The sequence below is a fragment of the Chiloscyllium plagiosum genome, unplaced genomic scaffold (assembly GCF_037043375.1).
Source record: "Chiloscyllium plagiosum isolate Xiang-an unplaced genomic scaffold, Cpla_swu_hap1 HiC_scaffold_28, whole genome shotgun sequence".
NCBI lineage: Eukaryota > Metazoa > Chordata > Chondrichthyes > Orectolobiformes > Hemiscylliidae > Chiloscyllium > Chiloscyllium plagiosum.
In genome coordinates, this window is record NW_028270166.1 from 7,269,264 (window position 1) to 7,293,500 (window position 24,237).

Here is a 24,237-nt window from a genome sequence, read left to right on the forward strand (position 1 = left end):
CGTTAATCCGAGAGCGTAGGGGAATGAAGGTGAGGCCTCTGCTGAGGACTTTCTCCTCAATAAACTGTATTTGAGATAAAGCAAAGGCAAAGTAAGATTGGAAGCAGTGAACTACCTGAAACAACCCTCACCCATTACCACATCCTGGGAAAGGTGGCGAATATGACAAGCTAACAGGACTGGTCATCAGAAAAACACCCGTGCTATCACCTTCTCAGTGCAGTGGTGGATGGGTAATGGATGCTGGGCCAGCCAGTGATGCCTAAACCCCTGAACAAAGTTTTAAAAAGGTGAAATTTTCCTTAGTTTTCATTTGCCTCTCAGTAACCATCAGTTAATGGTCATTATTGCATTATATAGAGTCATTGAGTCATAGAGATGTACAGCATGGAAATAGACCCTTCGGTCCAACCCATCCATGCCACCCAGATATACCAACTCAATCTAGTCCCACCTGCCAGCACCTGGCCGATATCCCTCCAAACCCTTCCTATTCATATACCCATCCAAATGCCTCTTAAATGTTGCAATTGTACCAGCCTCCACCACATCCTCAGGCAGCTCATTCCATACACGCACTATCCCGTAGGTCCCTTTTAAATCTTTCCACACTCACCCTGAACCTATGCCCTCTAGTTCTGGACTCCCCCACCCCAGGGGGAAAAGACCTTGTCTATTTATCCTTTCCACACCCCTCATGATTTTAAAAACCTCTGTAAGGTCACCCCTCAGCCTCCCATGCTCCAGGGAAAACAGCCCCAGCCTGCTCAGCCTCTCCCTGTAGCTCAAATCCTCCAACCCTGGAAACATCCTTGTAAATCATTTCTGAACCCTTTCAAGTTTCACAACATCTTTCCGATAGGAAAGAGACCAGAATTGCACACAATATTCCAAGAGTGGCCTAACCAATGTCTTGTATAGCCGCAACATGACCTCCCAACTCCTGTACTCAATACTCTGACCAATAAAGGAAAGCATACCAAACGCCTTCTTCACTATCCTATCTAGCTGCGACTCCACTTTCAAGGAGCTGTGAACCTGCGCTCCAAGGTCTCTTTGTTCAGCAACACTCCCTAGGACCTTACCATTAAGTGTATAAGTCCAGCTCTGATTTGCTTTCCCAAAATGCAGCACCTCGCATTAATCTGAATTAAACTCCATCTGCCACTTCTCAGCCCATTGGCCCATCTGGTCCAGATCCTGTTGTAATCTGAGGTAACCCTCTTCGCTGTCTGCTACACCTCCAATTTTGGTGTCATCTGTAAACTTACTAACTGCACCTCTTATGCTCGCATCCAAATCATTTATGTAAATGATAAAAAGTAGAGTGCCCAGCACTGATCCTTGTGGCACTCCACTGGTCACAGACCTCCAGCCTGAAAAACAGCCCTCCACCACCACCCTCTATCTTCTACCTTTGAGCCAGTTCTGTATCCAAATGGCTAGTTCTCCCTGTATTCCATGAGATCTAACCTTGCTACTCAGTCTTCCATGGGGAACCTTGTCGAACGCCTTACTGAAGTCCATATAGATCACATCTACTGCTCTGCCCTCATCAATCTTCTTTGTTACTTCTTCAAAAAACTCAATCAAGTTTGTGAGACATGATTTCCCACGCACAAAGCCATGTTGACTATCCCAAATCAGTCCTTGCCTTTCCAAATACATGTACACCCTGTCCCTCAGGATTCCCTCCAACAACTTGCTCACCACCGAGGTCAGGCTCACTGGTCTATAGTTCCCTGGCTTGTCTTCACCGCCCTTCTTAAACAGTGGCACCATGTTTACCAACCTCCAGTACGGTTTGTGATAGCTTGCTGTGCAGAAAAGGGGCTACCGTGTCTCACGAGGACAATAAGTATGATTCAGAAAGGACTACACTGGCTATAATACTCATTGGGACATCCTGAGGTCATGAAAGAAGCTATACAAATGCAGTATGTCTTCTTTCTGTATTTGCCTGGAAAACAGTTGCCTGACCCTCATTTTAACAGAATGCATCATCAGCAGATGCTTCAACCATCTGCACTAAAATAACAGGACAGAGCTTGATGCGAGGGTGTTTCAGAATTGTACGAAGCTATCACTAACCACAGTCTCTACATTGATCTGTCTGTGTGCCACTGTAAAAACCTCCATTACAATCCCTTAGCAACTCATATGATTCACAAAGAACTTGCAGTTCACCAGCTTAAAAAAACGATGTTGATCCTATGGGACTTAATTAACTTCCATATCCCTTCAACTCTGAGCACAAATCTCATCAGCGGCTTCACTCTTGTACAGTTGGATTGTCCAATGGAACAGTACAGGTGAACTTACTGAAGGGAAAGCAGCCTCATTATTGTACAAAACATATTCCCGTTGATAGAGGAAGAAGTAAACTTTGTCCAGAATGCAAGCTATTAGCAGCAGATGCCTCTGTTTTATTTTTGTAGCAATTATAGAATGCCTGAATCAGCAGGAATTCTTGTTCAGCAAGATGGATGTCAATTTACACTGTTCCTTTAATGTGGCATAACTTCCTGAGGTCCTACACAGAACCATTATCAAACAACAAATTTGACAGCATCCCATATCAGCTGCCTTAGGGTACACAACTCCACGACAGCTGAGAAGTGGCATAGAATCCATACAGAGTGGAAACAGGCCATTTGGCCCAACAAGTCCACACCAACCCTCCAAAGAGTATCTCACCTAGACCCAATCCCCTACATTTCCCATGACTAATACACCTACCCTACACATTCCTGGACACCATCGGCAATTTAGCATAGCCAATTCACCTAACTTACACACCTTTGGAATGTGAGAGGAAACCCACGGGGAAAATGTGCAAACTCCACACAGTCGCCTGAGGCTGGAATTGAACCTGGGTCCCTGGCGTTGAGGCGGCAGTGCTAACCATTGAGCCACTGTACTGCCCCTTAAAGGCATCTAAAAGGAGAAAACAGATACCAAGGGTCTTATCTCAGAGAGAATTTCAAGGCCTGGAGTCCAGACACCTGAAGGTACTGCCAATGAAAGGTAGAGCAATGAAAATCTGGGCTGCACAGGGGACCAAGGTGGACAGGGAGCTGTGGGCCTGGAAGAGACTCCAGAGCTAGGGATGAATGAGGTCACAGAAGGATTTGAAAACAAGGGTGAGAATTTCAAAATCAAGGACCAGGAGACAATCTAGGACAGGGACCATGCATTGATGCTTGAATGGGATTTGATTTGAGCTCTGATAATGGCAGCAGTGTTTTAGATGACCTTAGGTTTTCCAGTGTGGAATAAGAGAGCCCGACCAGGAAGAAGCTTTCTGGAATCTGGTCATGTCTAGAGTTGAGTGTTGTGGTGGCTCAGTGGCTGGCAATGCTGCCTCACAGTACCAGGATCTGGGTTCGTTCCTAGCCTTGAGTGACTGTCTGTGTGGAGTTTGCACATTCTCCCTGTGTCTGTGCGGATCCCCTCTTGATGCTCCGGTTTCCTCCCACAGTCCAAAGATGTGCAGGTCAGGTGGATTGACCATGCTAAGTTGCCTGTAGTGTCCAGGGATATGCAGACTAGGTGGATTAACCATGGGAAATGCAGGCTTATAGGGTAGGGGTAAGTAGGAGAAAGTGAGGACTGCAGATGCTGGAGACCAGAGTTGAAAAATGTGGTGCTGGAAAAACACAGCAGGCCAGGCAGCATCCGAGAAGCAGGAGAATCGACATTTCGGGCATAAGCCCTTCCTCAGCACCACATTTTTCAACTTATAGGGTAGGGGTGTGTGGCTAGGGGGGATTGGTCTTCAGAGGATCAGTGTGGACTCAGTGGCCGAATGACATGCTTCCACCCTGTAGGGATTGTATGATTTTAGAGGTAACACTGATGTGAGATTACAGCAGCAGAGGGAGGTGGTGATGAGCGACTAAGGCAGGTGGAAACAGGTGGCTGTGGTGGTGCATCTGATGATATGATGTGTATGCCCCTTTAAAAAGGCATATCCTAAACTACTGTCCACCATCATCCACATTGACAGAGTGTAATGTATCACTCCCATGTCTTGAGAGTTGCCTGAAGTAGCAGTGACCGAGACCAGATATACTGTACATAATCTCTCCGTGAACATTATCCGTATTTATCTTACCATCAAGTTGTTATTTCTCCAATCCTTGTGTTTGATGGGTAGTTCTACATCAGAAACAAAATAATGGAAAGGTTCTAGGATCGGAAATTCTGCTCCAAAATCTGTATTTAGCTCTTTGTGGGAATTGACTGGGTTGACTAGTGAAGCCTCCTGATCCTAGCGGGAATTACTCCTCGTTGCCTGGGTGCTCAAAATATTCGCGACCAGAAGAAAGTGGCAGGTGGGAAGCGAGTGTTATTGGCAGGATGACAGAATTGGTTCCTTGGGTAAAATGACATGCTTCCACCCTGAGGAGCAGGGCCTCCCATTTGGAAAAGTGATGGGTCCAGGAATTATAAGAGCCTAAACTTTTCTAGTAAGGCCTAAGGATGACTCTTGCTGATCCAGACTCTACATTAAAGTGGTGCTGGAAAAGCACAGCCGGTCAGGCAGCATCCGAGGAGCAGGAAAATCGACGTTTCGGGCAAAAATCCTTCATCAGGAATTCCTGCCGGCTGTGCTTTTCCAGCACCACTCTAATGTAGACTCTGATTTCCAGTATCTGCAGTCCTCACTTTTGCCGTCTTGCTGCTCCAGACCCTACAAGATAAGGAATTAATTTTTAAGAAAGTGAAAGCATACCTAATTCTCTGGCGAACATCACTTTGAAGGCCTTTGGTTGAAATACAAGTGAGGATCTCAGATAAAAACCTGATGATGTCAATAGGGGCTGGTCTGTAGCATCCTGCTGTTCAGATTGTTGCCTAGAGACTAAGTTAAATGTGAACTCTGCGGAAAGGGAAGGAATGTGATAAGCAACAGTCCCTGGTGATTTTAATATCTCTCCCATCTGTTTGTTATCAGAGGGAAAGTCTTAAAATAATCCCCTTTACTGTGAGTATTGGAAAGATATACCTCAATGTCTGAATAGTCAAAACTGGAAAGAATTGTTCTGTTATATTGAACCTAGTGGTCAATATTTCTTCATATGAGGTTTGGCTTTATTAAATTATTAAAAGATGTTCAATTCTGGATATATTGCTTGTTTAATGAGGCAGATGGGATATAAAACTCATAATAGTTATCCTGGTAAGTACACAGTTCTGAGTGATAGCTGCTCAGGAACGTATCAATGATTACCCTTTGGTGTCCACCACCCTCTGATCTCAATCTAAGCTGTCAACTCTGATTGGACATATTCTTGGAGGGTTTACCAAATCATCATTAAGTCTCAAACAAGCTTTTCTTTCCATCAATGAATCTATCAAAGGGTCCACCGTAAATGGAAAAATAATATAACTTCTCACTTATTCTCTTATTTTATTAATAATTTGTTTGAAATAAGTTCTCTGATTCTAGAGTTGCTTGCAGCAGCTCCTGAGAAAATTATTCTTCAATTTGTGGAGAGTCCAAGATGATGCTAGATGTTCGGTAGCAGTTTTTCCAAAGATGATGTTGGGGAGCTGGTGTTGGACTGGGGTGGTCTAAGTTAAAAATCATGCAACACCAGGTTATAGTCCAACAGTTTTATTTGGAAGTGCAAGCTTTTGGTGCACTGCTCCTTCATCAGATGGACAACCACCCGATGAAGGAGCGGGGCGCTCTGAAAGCTAATGCTTTCAATTAAACCTGATGGATTATTATTATTATTATAACTTGGTGTTGTGTGATTTTTAAGTTTCCTATGATGGGCACATTCCCCTCAACTCCTGATGGGATTGGACTGTGCAGTGATTGGAACTTGGGCCAGGGGGGTCTCATTGACTTATGGGATTCCTGATTGGGTTTGTTAACCGGGGCCAATCAGGGAGCTATAGAGTCATAGAGTCATAGAGATGTACAGCATGGAAACAGACACTTCGGTCCAACCCGTCCATGCCGACCAGATATCCCAACCCAATGTAGTCCCACCTGCCAGCACCCGGCCCATATCCCTCCAAACCCTTCCTATTCATATACCCATCCAAATGCCTATTAAATGTTGCAATTGTACCAGCCTCCACCACTTCCTCTGGCAGCTCATTCCATACACGTACCACCCTCTGCGTGAAAAAGTTGCCCTTTAGGTCTCTTTTATATCTTTCCCCTCTCACCCTAAACCAATGCCCTCTAGTTCTGGACTCCACGACCTCAGGGAAATGACTTTGCCTATCCATGCCCCTCATAATTTTGTAAACCTCTATAAGGTCTCCCCTCAGCCTCCGACGCTCCAGGGAAAACAGCCTCAGCCTGTTCAGCCTCTCCCTGTAGCTCAGATCCTCCAACCCTGGCAACATCCTTGTAAATCTTTTCTGAACCCTTTCAGTTTTCACAACATCTTTCCGATAGGAAGGAGATCAGAATTGCACGCAATATTCCAACAGTGGCCTAACCAATACAGCCGCAACACGACCTCCCAACTCCTGTAGTCCATACTCTGATCAATAAAGGAAAGCATACCAAACCCTTCTTCACTATCCTATTTACCTGTGACTCCACTTTCAAGGAGCTAGGAACCTGCACTCCAAAGTCTCTTTGTTTAGCAACACTCCCTAGGACCTTACCATTAAGTGTATAAGTCCTGCTAAGATTTGCTTTCCCAAAATGCAGCACCTCACATTAATCTGAATTAAACTCCATCTGCCACTTCTCAGCCCATTGGCCCATCTGGTCCAGATCCTGTTGTAATCTGAGGTAACCCTCTTCGCTGTCCACTCCACCTCCAATTTTGGTGTCATCTGCAAACTTACTAACTGTACCTCTTATGCTCGCATCCAAATCATTTATGTAAATGACAAAAAGTAGCGGGTCCAGCACTGATCCTTGTAGCACTCCACTGGTCACAGGCCTCCAGTCTGAAAAATAACCCTCCACCACCAGTTTAAGCCAGTTTTGTATCCAAATGGCTAGTTCTCTCTTTATTCCATGAGATCCAACCTTGCTAATCAGTCTCCCATGGGGAACCTTGTCGAACGCCTTACTGAAGTCCATATAGCCCTGCTGATTTGATCTCTCCCAACCAAGTGGACTGTTCATAAAATACTAAATGCATGTACCTACAATTCACTGTGCTTTTGATTGCTAACTAACTTAAAATAAAGGAGAAAGGGCAACTAGAACTGGACTCAGAACCCTAGAAGAGGCTTCACCAACCTCAATAATGGCAAAGTCAATGTAGTGAGGGTGGAGGTGTGTCATATTCTTAAATTGTTGTGGTCTGTACTGAAGGTCCTTTTCCAATGCTGTTAGGTAAGGGTGCTCTGAAGTCTGAATCCAGTGACGATAATGCTAGATACATGATTCCATTGTAAAAACTCACCAAGGCTCCCTTGACAGCACTTTCAAAGTGCACCACACTCTACCATCTAGAAGGATAAAGGCATCAGATACGTGGGAGCACCACTACTTGCTAGTTCCCCTCCAAGACACTCACTGTCTTGACTTTGAAATATATTGATGTACCTTCAAAGCTGCTGAGTCAAAATCCAAGAACTCCCTTCCCAACAGCAATGTGGGTGTAGATATATCTCATGAACTATGGTGGTTCAACGAGGCAGCTCATCACCAAAGGTATATAATACCTGCCCAGCTCTCATGCCACCTGTGAATAATAAAGAAAAAGACATGCTTTATCTGCATTAGTGTATGATTTAGAGAAGAACACGGAGTCAATGAAATTCCCATGCAGTTAATGCTCAGGTGATAGAGGTTGTGGATTGGGGGATTCTGTTGATGAAAGTATCCAACTTTTAAGGAATTGGAATTTTAAGGTTTGATTCGTGCATGGGTCAGTTCAAAACTAACTTTGGTTCATGTTTCCCACCTACAGGGCAACCTAGAAGAGAAAGTTCCTCTGTCCACCTCACCAATGAGAAGGATGGGGAGCAAGTCATCACACCGCTCAGTGGGAATGATCAGGATGGTTCAAAATTCAAAAGGGCTCATGAGGAGCTTTGGCTGCTAGAGAGACAAAGTCATAAAACTGAGAAGCCATCTTCGACAGAAACAACTGAAATAACCACAGTCAGAAACGAAGAGAGCGATTCTTCAACCCAAGAATTGGAAAGTTCCAGAAATATTGCCACAGTGACAAACAACTCAAGCACCAGTACTGTAGGTAGAACTTACTTAGAAATGGTCACTGAAGCTTCTGGAGATGTGATTCCCAGAGAGGATAAAGAATATCTTTCAGCAGTGACTAAGCACACAAATATTTATAGGAAATTGGGAATCTATGGTCAACACCAAGAAGGAAATAATTCTCAATCATCAAATATTAGCAACAAGGCATGGGAAGAGCAAACTGCTGTTTCATTGCTGCTACCAAACATCAGCAAGAACAGAATTCCTCCTGAGGAGAACAGAACTACAGGCAGTGATGAGGGTGAGAAGCCATTAGCTGTGGTAGGTGTTACACATGGGCTGAAGGCCCTTCAGCCTCACACTGTCACAGATCACCCGGGTGGAGAATTCTCTGAGCGGTCCTCAGTTCCAGTGAGACCCACGACAGGGTACGTAGGCCTCCTTCAAGAGGGAGCTGGCACCTTGGCAACTGGTGACCTTGGAGGAAGTGGCGATGGAGAAACGATTTTCCTAAACCAGCACCAGACCGGTTCAGATGCTGCAGAAAATCATTCAGGAACTCCATCTGGACATGAGAGTGATCCAGAAGAAAGACAGACTTCAGCAGACAGTGTGCCAGACCCCCTCAAAGCTTCTGAGGAGGAACTCCAAGAGAGGACATTGGCTTTTGAGGGACATGTTAACAGTTTGACCCAGCCCACTCCACATTCCACAGCACTCATTGACACCTCAGTGCCAAAAGACAATGAAGAACATCTGACAGAAGAAACAGAGCTGACATATTTAGTAATGCCAGAGAGGGAGACAGAGTCCCTGAATGGGTTGGATGGAAGTCAGCCACTTGGCAAACAAATGCCCAGCACTGTTCAGTCTTCTGTAGTGAATACAACAGATGGAAATGAAACAAGCAGTCAGCCACCTACAAAGAAACTGATGGCTTCAAATGAAATTGAGCAAACAATGAATAAACTGTCTGAAACAGAAAGAGAAGATATTATGTCAGTGACGGGTGCCTCAGGAATTGGATTATTATTACACGGAGAAAAATTCCCTGAGGCCCACAGAGACCACTCAAAATCAGTAACATTTGCTTCTGGCAGTGCAGTGCTTGCTACTACATCTACTGAGGTAGGACAGGGGCCATTACACTCAACAATGTCAAATGTTGTTAGGAATACAGAGATAGTGTTGACAAGTGTAACAGGAACGGTTGACAGGAAAGAAGGCACAGGAGTATCTGGCCTGAGTCCAACAGCCAAGTCAACTGCACACGTTGTCAAGGAAACTGAGGAAGCAATACCTGCAGTTACAGTCTCATCCATTACTCAAGATTCACACGCAGAATTGGAGCTTCCCAGAACAGTAGCCATCACAGCAGAACAGTCAATGGTGCCCACTGTCTTAGGCACAGTCGGGTTAGCAGAGGAAGAATTGCAGAGATTGGAGAGGCCAGAGAGAGCTGGTGAAGACACTGCTTTCACAGAAAGTCCTGCGCTGTTCACTTCCATTCCTTTTCCCACCCCGTTGCACAATCTGAACTTGTCTCATCATGAATCCACAACTGTTGATGATAGCATGGAGCACATGATTCCGTCTGTGCCTCACGATGCTGAAACTCTGCCCTCAGAAACATGGATATCTTCACCATATGAAGAAGCTGATGGATCGGGGGCAGCAGAGCAGATGTTAGTCACCACTGACCAAATGGCTGAAGATCCGACCGGGTCAGCCTTGGAGCAAGAGAAAGAAAGTTCAGCAGTAACTCCATCCATTGTTAGCCTCAATGACTTGGACGAAGAACTGGTCTTTCCAATAACAGGTGAGGCTGAATGTATTTATTCATTTATTCACTGTCACTCGCAACAGATATAAATGCTGGGCCAAATATCAGACACCAGCTAAAATATTGTGTCCATTTCTGATCAACTTCTGTGGAAAGAGAAGGGCCTTAGAAAGGGTTTGGTCTATTAGGAGTCTATGCAGTAAGGGTGGATGGAAAGGGCTTTCTCTGGTGGAATTCTGTATCATGAGAATAAGGTTTGTTTTTCCTGAATTGTGGAAGGTGCTAGCAAGCACTGCCTGCAGGTATGGTGAGGCATTCAAGAGGGGCATTGGATGATTATTTGGATAGAACTGGTGTGTAGGGATATGGGGAAAAGGCAGGAGATTGGCACTGGGGGATAGAACCAATGCTGGCAGAATGGGCTGAATGGCCTTATTCTGCATTGTTACAATGTGAATCTTTGTGAGGGGCATGATTTGGAAAAGCAGTCAGACTCACTACGATGCACTACGGTGTTTTCGTTTAGCTGCAATATCGCATCCAGTGCTAATCACAACATGTTAGATTAGATTAGATTAGATTAGATTACAGTGTGGAAACAGGCCCTTCGGCCCAACAAGTCCACACCGACCCGCCGAAGCGAAACCCACACATACCCCTACATTTACCCCTTACCTAACACTACGGGCAATTTAGCATGGCCAATTCACCTGACCTGCACATCTTTGGACTGTGGGAGGAAACCGGAGCACCCGGAGGAAACCCACGCAGACACGGGGAGAACATGCAAACTCCACACAGTCAGTCGCCTGAGTCGGGAATTGAACCCGGGTCTCTGGCGCTGCGAGGCAGCAGTGCTAACCACTGTGCCACCGTGCCGCCCACCAATGTTAGGGAAAACAAAAAACAAAACGAGAGAACTGTGGATACTGACAATCAGAAACAGAAACAGAAACAGAAGTTGCTGGAAAAGCTCAGCAGGTCTGGCAGCATCTATGGAGAGAGATCAGAGTTAACATTTTCGGTTGAGTGATCCTTCTTCAGAACTCCTTTCCTGTCCTGACATTAGGGAGGATGTCTAGGCTGTGGAGAAGAGTATAAAAGAGAATTACTTAGGGCTCTTGTGGTACTGTGGTAGTGAGTTCGTGGGGTCAGAAGGTCTGGGTTCAAGTTCCACCTGTGATGGTGGTGTTGAATGATGTGTACAAGCAGGTTGATTCGAACATGTAGGAGAGAATTACTAGATTCCATCCGTTACCTTAATCCTGTTACCTTGGACTAATGATGCTACCGCCATAGTGTTTCCTGATTTATTCTATCACAGGGCAGATTAAGAGCGCAGGGAAAAAAGTAGCAGATGGAATATGATGTGAGAAATTGTGAGGCTTTACACTTTGGTTGGAGGAATAAGGGGGTAAACTATTTTCTAAATGGGGAAATGGCTTCAGAAATCTGAAGCACAAAGAGACTTGTTGGTTCTCGATCAGGATCCTCCTCAGGTTAACATGCAAATTCAGTGAGGAAGGCAAATGCAATGCTAGCATTCCTTTTGAGAGGGCTAGAATACCAGACAGAGATGTACTGCTGAGGCTGTATAAGGCTCTGGTCAGATTATATTTGGAATATTGTGAGCAGTTTTGGTCCCATATCGAAGGAAGGCTGCACCTTGGAGGGGGTCCAGAGGAGGTTTATAAGAATGATCCTGAGGATGGGGCTTGTCATACGAGGAGCGATTGAGGTCTCTGGATCTGTACTCCATAGGGTTTAAAAGGATGAGGGGGGGATCTGACTGTAACTTACAGAATACTGAGGGGCGTGGACATGGAGACAATGTTTCCACTCGCAGGAGAGACTAGGACCCGAGGGCACAGCCTCAGAGTGAAGGAACTCTTTAGAACTGAGACGAGGAGGAATTTCTTCAGCCAAAGGGTGGAACTCATTGCCACAGAGGACTGTGGAAGCGAAGTCATTGAATGTATTTAAGACAGGTCCTTGATTAGTAAGGGGATCAAGGGTTACAGGGAGAAGGGAGGAGAATGGGGTTGGGAAGCGTATCAGCCATGATTGAATGGTGAAGCACCTCCAATGGGGGCCGAATAGCCTAATACCGCCCCTATATCTTGTGGTCTTACTATAATCATATGGTCTATCAGAACCTATCAGGATGCGAAAACAGTAATGGTATTGCTCCTTATTGTTCCCTCATTAATGCCTTAAGAAATTGGAACAGGTGTAGGCCATTCGGTCCCTTGAGCCTGCTTCGATAGGATCATGGTTGATCTGACATTCTTTACACCCACTTTCATGCCTTTTCCCTGAATCCTTGACTCCCTGACCGATCAGGAATCTCTCTATCTCAGCCTTAAATATGCGCAAGGACACTGCACTCACAGCTCTCTGAATCCCAAAGACTCTGAACTCCATGAAAGAAGAATTTCCTCCTCATCTCAGTTTTAAATTGCCATCCCTTTATTCTGAGGCTACACTATGTGGTCCAAGATTCTCTCACAAGGGGACACATGCTCTCAGCATTTACCCTGTCAAGCCCCTTAACAATCCGATATATTTCAATGAGATCACCTCTCGGTCTTCTAAACTCCAGTGAGTAGAGTCCCAACCTGTTCAGCCTTTGATCACAAGACCAGCCCTCCTTACTGGGGATCATCCTAGAGAACCTTCTCAGTGATTATGTACTGAGACTACACAGATTGGTGTTGTCCTCTGGGAATCTCTCTGATCTTGGGGTGATGGGGTGGTACGATGGCTCAATGGTTAGCACTGCTGCCTCACAGCGCCAGGGACCCGAGTTCAATTCCAGCCTCGGGTGACTGTCTGTGTGGAGTTTGCACATTCTCCCCGTGTTTGAGAGGGCTTCCTCCAGGTGCTCCAGTTTCCTCCCACTGTCCAAAGATGTGCACTTTAGGTGAATTGGTCATGCTCATTCAGGGATGTGTAGGTTAGGAGCATTAGGGGTAAATACAGTATGGGGTAGGAGAATGGGTCTAGGTGTGTTACTGTTCGGAAGGTCATTGTGGACTTGTTGGGCTAAAGGGCCTGTTCCCATAATGTAGGGATTCAATGATTCTTGGTACATAGCTATATGCCCAAGTCCCTGATAGTTCTCCCGTGCATTGCTTAAATTCATTAATCCATACAGCAATGGAGGAGGCCATTCAGCCCATCATAGCTGTGCAAGCACTTTGAAAGAGCAACTCAAGCAGCTCACCTCATAAAACTGGTTGTAACAAGCAGCAGAAGACTAACTCATAGCAAAGTGCCCATTGATTTCTCCTCCCATCAGTTTCTATTTCCCATTGGTCTGGGAGATCTTGCTGTGCAATTTAGTTTCAAACCAGAGACAGAAATATCTGGGAGGGGCTAGAGAAGTAGTTGGTTAGCTTGCTCCCCTGCCGCTATGTGAAGTGACCCGACAAGAGTGAGCCTGTCCTGGCGATGGAGCACTGTGCAGCGCCACATTAATGCAGAGTCAGACTGTCATCATAACGTGTGGTGAGAGGAGGGGAAATGCCACCTTCTGTAGCTTCCAGCTGTTAATGGCAGAGCCAGAACTCCATAGTGGGCAAGACCATGACGGCAGGCAAGCCCCCAGGCTGAGGCCGGATAATGCCCCAGATCCAGACCAGGGAGGGGGGGGGGGGAACGGGGGGGGTCGGGGGGTTTGGGGGTGTGAGGACAAGGCCACCTTGAGGTGCAGGATAGGGAGAGGGAGGTCTGCCCGGGTTTAAACTATCGGCTGGTCTGAGGCAACCGGGCAAGGTAGGAGCCCTCCAAAGATAGGAGCCCCTTCATTCTGCAATTTTACAAACTGGTAAAAGCGTGGGCTACTCACTCCCGCTTACCTGCCCATGCCAAGCATGTTATGGTATAGGCAGTGCAATATTGGGGTCAGTCCTTAATTATTTATTTAGAAATAGTGGAGATGCTGCCAATTTCGCTGCCAGTGCACTGAGCTCAGAGGTGCAGGGGAAGCTGATGGTTTGGGCTCCCACCCTGTTTACACGTGGCCCCTCCTGAGACAATCCAAGAATCATAGAATCCCTCCAGTGTGGAAGCAGGCCATTCAGCCCATCAAGTCTGCACTGACCCTCCAAACAGTATCCCACCCAGACCCACATGCCCCCCTACCCTAACCCTATAACCCTGCATTTCCCATGGTTAATCTACCTAGTCTGCGGATCCCTGGACACTATGGGGCAATTTAGCATGGCCAATCCACACTAACCTGCACATCTTTGGACTGCGGGAGGAAACAGGAGCACTCAGAGGAGACCAATCCAGACACAAGGAGAATGTGTACACTCCAGACAGACAGTCGCCCTAGGATAGAATTGAACCTAGGTGCCTGGCGCTGTGAGGCAACAGTGCTAACCACTGTGCCACCATACCACCCCTGAAATCACCCCATGGAGCATATAATATCCAGCCCCAGAGAAATGAGACAGCAAACTGTGACTGAGAATCAGGACATCCGTGAATCCGTTGAAACCTCTGATTTGCCAGCTCTGTCTCTTTGATCTCTGTTATCAATCTCACAATTTAATTTTCACAGGATTAAGAGGTTTCAAGTGCTTTTAGTTTCAGCCATTGATTCTTCAAAGAGTCTTGATGACTGACAGTTTTATAGTGAAAAGGAGGCATTTTAAGAAATTGGAAAGTTATCACTTACCATCTTTGTGTTTTACAAATTACAGTGCTGCTGTTGTGTTCTCTGCTTTTCTACAGGGTATGGTGAATGAGCATGGAAATGTTGTAGTTTGGTGTTGAGGAGACATGAGCTGTCATAAGGGCTGAGTGGGGAGGAGCATGGTTTAGTGTGGGGGAGGTGCTGGAGCAGGCATAAGGCTGTGGGGATGTAGGATATAATCTCGCAGTGGAACAGTAGGCAATATAATGGTGAGTGGGATATAGTTTGGTCTGGGCAAATGTAGGGCTATGCTGATGGGTGCAGGGTATTAGGTCGAATGGATAGGGCATGGGGACAGCAAGAGTTGGTAAGGGATATGTGAAGGGTGAGGACTTTATGGCTTTTTTATTTTGTTAAAATTAGTACAGAGTTCAACTACTCACAAACATACTTCCTCTATCAATGTTCGAACCTGGTGTCACTGAGCCATCATGTCTTAAGTTGCCTTACTTTTTTTTAACCCTCTTTTTAGTCTTTATAATGTCCTGCATGGTAGGTCAAAGCCTTTCATCCAGTTGGTGTCATGACTCAAACACACAGCCTGAAATTCTCAGAACCTCTTGTCCTCACTCTGCTGAAGTTTGCAGGATTTCAGAAACCAAGATTGTTGTCATATAGTAAATTATTAAGAGGACTGTACTAATGACCAAGAGACCAGGCTGATGTTCTAGTGACATGGGTTTTGTAGCAGGGCAGGTGGTGACATTTGAATATAATACAATCAAAGGTCAGCTCAGTGTTTAGCACTGCTGCCTCACAGCACTAGGGTCCCAGGTTCGATTCCACCCTTGGGTTACCGTCTGTGTGGAGTTTGTACATTCTCCCTGTGTCTGTGTTGATTTCCTCTGAGTGCTCTGGTTTCCTCCCACATTCCAAAGATGTACAGGTGAGGTGGGTTAGCTATGAGAAATGCAGGCTTACAGGGATGGGGTGGGTCTGGGTGGGATGCTCTTCAGAGGGTCGGTGTGGACGCGATGGGCCAAATGGACTGTTTCCATGCTGTAAGGATTCTAGAATTAAATGAAGTTATTCTAATGGTGACTTCTGGGAAAGCAAACCAATCCAGTAAATTAATGTCCCTTTAGGGAGGGAAATCTGCCATCCTTACCTGGTCTGGTCTACATGTGACTCCACACCCACAGCAATGAGGTTGACTTTTAACTGCCCTGTGAAATGACTCACCTGAAACGTTGACTTCTCCACCTCCTGATGCTGCCTGGCTTGCTGTGTTCTTCCAGCCTCCTGCTTGTCAACCTTGGATTCCAGCATCAGCAATTTGTTTGTCTCTAACTCTAAAATGACCCAGCAATCCATTCTGTTCTTGGGCAATTGGGTAATAAATACTGGCCTTGAAAATGATGCCCAAAACCCTTATAAGAATAAAGAAAAAAAAACTCTACAAGGGTTTGTCCTTGTTAGAAATGGATTTGATATTCATGGATTTGTGCACTCGTGAGGTTGGCCCTGGATATGATTTTCTCTCCACCATTGTCTCTATGGAATGCATGGTACTTGTGGATCCATTGGGATGGATAGGGGATTTCCATTCTATTACTATCCACAGGAGAGCCAAACCCCATTCCCCATGGAGAAATAGAGTATGAAGGCAGGGAGGTGTTGCTGCAACTGTGCAATGCATTAGTGAGACTGTACTTGGAGTATCGCAAACTGGGTTGGTCCCCTTACTTGAGGAGGGATGTAGCTACATTGGGGGCAGTTCAGAGAAGGTTCACTTGATTGATTCGGAGAGGAAGCGTTGGTTTTATGAAGAGAGATTGAGCAGTTTAAGTCGAGAATGAGAGCACATCTAATTGAAGTGTGCAAGATACTAAAGGAGTTGACAAATTGGACGCAGAGAGGATGTTTCCCACTGTGGGCATTCTGGAACAAGAGATCATAGTATTAGGTAGAATTCACCGCGGCAGAGTGTGGCGGATGCCGGGAGATTGAGTAAATTTAAGAAGGAGATGGATGGATTTTTAATAAGTAACTGGTTGAAAGTCATGGAGAGAGGGCACGAAGTGGAGTTGAGGCTGAGATGAGAACAGCCATGATGGTATTAAATGGCAGAGCAGGCTCAGTGGGCTGAATGGCGTCCTCCTGCTCTGAGTTTTTGTGTTCTTATGAGATGTTCTGGTTTCATTCTCCCTCCCAGACATGAGTGCTATAGTAATTCTCACTAAAGCTTAGCCCCTCACAACTTACCCTTCTCTGACCAGCCTTCAAGATCTCTGCACCAATTCTGGCCTCTTACAGATTTCGGATTTTCATTGCTGCACATTTGATGGGGCTGCGCTTCAGCTGCTTGGTTTCTAGCACTGAAATCCCTTCTCTGCCTCTCGGCTCTTCTTTAGACCTTCCTGAAGACCTCTGTGTATGACCACCCTTCCAGAAGCCTGTCCTAATACCTCTTCAGGCTGAGTTATTCCAGCGTTCTCTGTGTTTGTTTCTGATTTCTCTTCAGTGCTTGATAATACCCTTGTGAATGGTGGTGGGTGCCTGGAACACGTTGCCAACAGAGGTGGTAGAGGCTGGCATAATGGTGTCATTTAAGGTGTATCTTGACAGATACATGAATCGGCAGGGAGCAGAGAGATACAGAGCCTTAGAAAATAGGCGGCAGGTTTAGATAGAGGATCTGGACCGGTACAGGCTTGGAGGGCCGAAGGGCCTGTTCCTGTGCTGTAATTTTCTTTATTCTTTTTTGAAGCACCTTGGGATGTCTTACGACAGAAAAGGTGCTATGTAAAGGCAGGCAGTTGTAGATCTATGTCTTCACGATTACTTGATTTAAAAAAAATGCCTTCTACAAATTGATGTGACAGAAATTGACTGCCAAGCAATTCAAACAAGACATTGTGATTAATAGCGGTGAGAAACCCTCACCAAGGTCAGTCAAAGAGAAATTCTCCGGGCCATCTTTCTCCAGGACTTTCATCCCTCAGCCTTGCCCATCTGTCTATCAATGCAGGCCTGGATATTTAATGTCATTTTGTTCATGACCCTCAGGCCTGTTGTCCGTTGAATGCTCTCAGGTTCCTTATGAGACTTGCTGTCAAGCTGTGATAGATGCAGGGCAATTATAATGTAAATCAGAAGAGATGGCAGATACGGTGGGAATGAGAGGAAAGACGTTGGCTTCTAATGCATTTATGAACTTTTACATAAATCTACGCCGCATTCCCTGTTTCGACAGCCTCAGTCTTTTTCCTGCTCCTCCAAACACAATCAAGCCACAATTGGTTCAGTGTTTGCAGAGCAAGAATAAGTTAAAATGATCTTATCACCGATGAAAGAGGAATGTAATTATTTCGGTGTCTGACACCTTAATTTGCCGTGAAGAAATAGATGTCACAGGGACACCCGGCTTGTGCGTTACAATGGAAAGCAAACAGTGCACCGTGAGCAGTGAAACCACACAGAAATACAATATTTCACACTGACTTCAAGCATCAGGAGAAAGAGGAGCGAAGATTGTAGCAACCAACACACTGTGGCATCAAATACAAAAGGGTAAAATTGACATTTTCATAAACCCAAGGGTGGAGTCTTCAGCTCCCTTGAGTTGGCGAGTAGGGAGAATCATGACATAAGTTGGCCCCAGAGAAAAAACTCCCCTCTTCTCCCCAATCCTGTACGGACAAGAAAATCCATGGGTGACTTTCGAGATGTTTTTCTGATCAGCCAGTCCAGACGTGTTATTACATAGAATATGGAACAGTACAGCACAGGAACGGGGCCCTTCGGCCCATCATGTTGTGCTGAATACAATACCAAATTAACCAATTCCCTTCTGCCTGCCCTTGGTTCATGTTGCTCCAGTCTATGTATATCCATGTGCTTATCTAAACGTCCCTTAACCCCCCCTATCAGATCTGTCTCCAACTCCACCCCTGCCAGACTCTGTGTAAAAAACATGACCCTCACATCTCCTTTGAACTTTCTCCCTCTCACCTTAACTGCATGTCCCCTAGTTTTAGACATTACAACTCTGGGAAATAGATTCTGACCATCAACCCTATCAATGCATAATTTTATAGACTTCTATCAAGTCTCCCCTCAGCCTCTGCCACTCCAGAGAAAACACCCAGAGATTTTCTAGCCTCTCCTTCCACCTCATATCCTCTAATCCAGGCAGCATCCTGGGAAACCTCTTCTGCACCCTCTCCAAATCCTTCCTGTAATGCAGTGACCAGAATTGAACACAATACTTTAAAAGTAGTTGAACCAAAGTCTTATAACACATCTTTGGAGCAAGTGGGGCTTAAACCTGGGCCTCCTGGCTTAGAGATAGGGACACTACCACTGCATTACCACACCCCTCAAATGGGTGATTTTTTTAACATGCCAGCATTTAAGTCCCTTAATTAATGGCCACTAAAAGGCTTTGACTCAGCCACCTGCCTCCCTCATGGATAAGAAGGATGGCTATTTCCTCAATCTGCTTTCCAGGCTGGCGTGGGCCTGCAATTGATCCAAACTGGGAACAATCATGGTGGGCAAATGGAATGGCCTCTGAAGGTTATTTCCCATCCTTGCCTCTCACCTTCCTGACTCCTTTCTTCTTATGAACACCAGAAGGTTGGCAAAAGTTTAGAAACCAATTAAGAATGATCAGAAAAAGATAGAAGTTGGGGTATGAGAGAAAGTCAGCAAGGAAAGGTGATGGTCTAGTGGTATTATCACTGGACTGTTACATCACACTGTAGATTTTTGCTATAAATTCTGTGTCTTACAATTATGTCCTCCACTATCACCTGATGAAGGAGCGGCGCTCTGAAAGCTAGTGTGCTTCCAATTAAACCTGTTGGACTATAACCTGGTGCTGTGTGATTTTTAACTTTGTTCACCCCAGTCCAACACCGGCATCTCCAATTCAGTCACCTAGACCTTACGTATGCTTCATTTTTCCTCCTAACTCATCTCATAATTTCACCTGTCATCTATGGTTCGCTAATCTTGCCATTTCTATCCCTCATTTTCACAGGAACATGTCTCTCCTGAACTCTAATCAACTCTCTTTAAAAGCCTTCCACACATCAAATGTGGATTTACCTTCAAACCGCTGCTCCCAATCCACATTCCCCAGCTCCTGTCGAATATTGGTACAGTTGGCCTTCCCCCAATTTTGTACTCTTCCTTTAGTTCCACTCTCGTCTTTGTCCATGTGTATTCTAAAACTTATAGAATTGTAATCACTATTCCTAAAGTAATCCCCTACTGAAACCTCAACCACCTGGCCGGGCTCATTCCCCGTTATGACCCCTTCCTGAGTTGGACTATTTACACACTGCTCTAGAAATCCCTCCTGTATCATCCTTCCAAATTCTGCTCCATCTACACCTCTAACACTAAGTGAATCCCAGTCAATGTTAGGAAAATTAAAATCTCCTATCACCACCACCCTGTTGCTCCAACATCTTTCCATAACCTGTTACATGTTTGTACCTCTATCTCATGTTCGCTATTGGGAGGCCTGTAGTACAGCCCCAACATTGTTACCACACCCTTCCTATTTCTGAGCTCTGCCCATATTACCTCACTGCTGGAGTCCTCCACAGTGCCCTCCTTCAGCACAGCTGTGATCTCTTCTCTTATAAGGTAACCTTATAGAGGTTTATAAAATCATGAAAGGCATGGATAGGGTAAATAGACAAGGTATTTTTCCTCAGGTGGTGTGCCCAAAATTAGGGAGCATAGGTTTCAGGTGAGAAGGGAAAGATTTAAAAAGAACCCGAGGGGTAACTTCTTCATTCAGAGGGTGCTGTGTGTAAGGAACAAGAGAAAGTGGTGGAGGCTGGTACAATTATGATATTTAAAGGCATCTGGCTGGGTAAATGAATAGGAAGGAATTAGAGAGATATGGACCAAATGCTGGGAAATTGGACTAGATCAGATTGGGATGGCTGCTTAGCATGGATGAATTGGACCAAAGAGCCTGTTTCGATGTTGTATGACTTCATAACTCTATGATATATTGTGGGGATTGGGTCGAGGGCAGTATGTTCTTCGGTGAGTCAGTGCAGACTCAATGGGCAGAATGGCCTCTATCTGCACTCTAGAGATGCTATGATTCTAACTATAAGCTGACAGGTAAGGCATTCGACAAGGATCCCCATGGGAAACTGATTAGCAAGGTTAGATCTCACGGAATACAGGGAGAGCTCACCATTTGGATACAGAACTGTCTCAAAGGTAGAAGACAGAGGGTGGTGGTTGAGGGTTGTTTTTCAGATTGGAGGCCTGTGACCAGTGGAGTGCCACAAAGATCGGTGCTGGGTCCACTACTTTTCGTCATTTATATAAATGATTTGGATGTGAGCATATAGTTAGTAAGTTTGCAGATGACACCAAAATTGGAGGTGTAGTGGACAGCGAAGAAGGTTACAATGGGATCTTGATCAGATGGGCCAATGGGCTGAGAAGTGGCAGATGGAGTTTCATTTAGATGAATGCGAGGTGTTGCATTTTGTGAAAGCAAATCTTAGCAGGACTTAAACACTTAATGGTAAGGTCCTAGGGAGTGTTGCTGAACAAAGAGACCTTGGAGTGCAGGTTCATAGCTCCTTGAAAGTAGAGTCGCAGGAAGATAGGATAGTGAAGAAGGTGTTTGGTATGCTTTCCTTTATTGATCAGTGTATTGAGTACAAGAGTTGGGAGGTCATATTGCGGCTGGACAGGACATTGATTAGGCCACTTTTGGAATATTGCATGCAGCTCTGGTCTCCTTCCTATCGGAAAGATGTTGTGAAACTTGAAAGGGTTCAGAAAAGATTTTCAAGGATGTTGCCAGGGTTGGAGGATCTGAGCTACAGGGAGAGGCTGAACAGGCTGGGACTGTTTTCCCTCGAGTGTCAGAGGCTGAGGGGTGATCTTATAAAGGTTTACAAAATTATGAGGGGTATGGATAGTGTAAATAGGCAAAGCCTTTTCCCTGGGGTCAGGGAGTCCAGAACTAGAGGGCATAGGTTTATGGTGAGTGTGGAAAGATATAAAAGAGTCCTATGGGGCAACTTTTTCACTCAGAGCGTGGTACGTGTATGGAATGAGCTGCCAGAGGAAATCATGGAGGCTGGTAAATTGCAACATTTAAAAGGCATCTAGATGGTTATTTGAATAGAAAAGGTTTGGAGGGATATGGGCCAGGTCCTGGCAGGTGGGACTAGATTGGGTTGGGATATCTGGTCATCATGGACGGGTTGGACTGAAGGGTCTGTTTCCATGCTGCACATCTCGATGACTCTATGACTCAAAGTCTTTGTGCCTGATACATCCTGCAACTAAATAGAAGTAGCTGTTGAGTTAGTGGATAAATTAGTCATGATTTTCCTAAATCCTGTCGATTCTGGAACAGGCCTATCGGATTGTAAACTGCAGGTATGGCAACTTTGTTTAGGAATGGAAGGAGATAAAATCACAAGAAAGCAGTTAGTCTAACATCCATCATTGCTGAGAAGTACTGTTTATTATTGAAATAGTAGCTGGACATTTAAAAAATCGTAACACATTCAGACAGAGTCAATTTGATTTGAAGAAAGGGAAATTTATTAGTTTGTTGAGGATATAACAAATAGCATGGATAAAGAGGAACTCATGGACATGGTGTGTTTATATTTCTAAGGGCATTCAATGGAATCTCTCACTCAAAGGTACTGTATCAGAGCTCATGGTGTTGGGGTGATACATGAGCATGGATAGAAGATTGACTGAGAGGAAACAGACTGCTGAATTGAAAGGAAATTTTCAGTGCTGCAGGGATTAATGCTGGGGTCTTAATTGTCGAAAAATCTATGTTAATGACTTGGATGCAGATGTAGATTGAGTTGTAGCTTATTTTGCTGAAGATGCAAAGCTAGGTAGGAAAGCAACTTGTCAGGAAGACACAAAGTCGACAAATAAGGGACAGAGATAGGTGCAGTAACTGGGCAAATGCTTCAACAGAATATAATATTGGATAATGGATGGTTAGCAGAAAGAATAGAAAAGTAGAGTATTAGTTAAACAGAGAGACATTGAGAATGCTGTGGTATAGAGAGATCAGTGTGTCCTTGTACCTGAATCACAAATGCTAGCATACTATGAACAAATAACTAGGAATGCAAATGATTGCAAAGAGGATGGGGTACAGAGTCATAGAATCCTCATGATATAGAAGCAGACCATTCCGCTCATCAAGCTCACATCAACCTTTGGAAGAGTTGCCTACCCAGACCCATCCCTCCTATCCTGTGCCTGTAACCCTGCATTTTCCATGGTTAGTCGATCTACTTGCACATCCTTGGACTCTGGGAGGAAATCGGAGTGCCCGGAGGAAACCCACGCAGACACAGGGAGAACATGCAAACTCAAGAGTCACCCAAAGCTGAAATTGAGCCAGTTCCCCTGGTGCTGTGAGGCATCGGTGCTAACCACTGAGCCACCATGCTGCCCCCAATGTGAATTTCTCCTCCAATTGTACAAGGGCAATGGCCAGATGACACCTGGAGGACTATGTACACGTTTGGTCTCCTTACTTATGGAGGGATATATTTCAATGGAAGTTGTTCAGAGGTTCATTGGGATGATTGTTGGGATGAAGGGGCTGTGTTATAAGGAAAGGCAGATTGGAATTTAGGGAAACGAGAAATGATCTTACTAAAACAGATAAGATTCTGAGTGCGCCTGACAGGGGAGGATGCTTTTAGGGAAATCTAAAACACCAGGCCAAGTTTTAAAATAAGCGTTCTCCCATTTTAGGATGGAGACACGGAATATATATTTCTCTTTTGTGACATAAGTGTTTGGAATTCTCTTCAGCTGAGAGTTGTGGAGACTTGGTCATTGAATATCATCAAGACTGATCAGACAGATTTGTGATTGACAGGAGAGTTTAGGGATGTGAGAGGACAGGTGGGAAAGAGGATCAAAGCCACAATAGGGTCAGCCATGATCATACTGACTGGGCGAGCAGGTGTAAGATTTGAATGGCCTCCTCTTGCTCTTATTTTTTGAGATCTTAAGAAGGACAAATACATCATTTAAATGGAAACACCACCCTTTCTGGTTTCTCTTCTGAGTCAAACATCATTAAATAGCAGAGGTTAAAATGTTTGTTAACAGAGTCCAGTCGTTTACTGTTCTAGTCAGAGTAATATTGCTCATTTGCACATCACAAACTCCAACTTCACTGGTTCCTTGCTCCCCATATTTATGCATCTGGTTCCTACCCAATCAACTCTAAGTTAGTAACCATTCATCACTCATTCCCGAGGTCCATTTAGTCTCAGGCAGCCCTGACAGACTCTACTAGATGACAACAATCTTCATCCTGACATATGTTGCTGTTCCTTCATTGTCACTGTGTCAAAATTGGTGGACTCCCTCCACAGGAACGTAGGAACAGGAGGAGGCCATTCTGCCTCTTGAGCTTGTTCTGCCATTGAGTGAGATCATGGCTGAACTGTGACAAACTCTACACAGCTGCCTTTGGTCCCCATGTCTCTTAATATTTTTGCTTAGCAAAAATTTATCTATTTTAGATTTAAAATTAATGACTGATCTAGCATCAACAAAAATTTCAAATCATTACCACCCTATGTGTATTGAAGTGCT

General features: G+C 45.0%; 1 protein-coding gene across 1 annotated transcript in view; it reads left to right on the plus strand.

The window, feature by feature from the left end:
• ncanb (neurocan b) overlaps positions 1 to 24,237 on the plus strand; it is a 264,974-nt gene that overhangs the window by 176,968 nt on the left and 63,769 nt on the right. Inside the window, exon 8 of the mRNA XM_043721435.2 lies at positions 7,905 to 9,977. Within this exon, the coding sequence (XP_043577370.2) occupies positions 7,905 to 9,977 (2,073 nt within the window). The remainder of the gene's footprint in view (positions 1 to 7,904; positions 9,978 to 24,237) is intronic.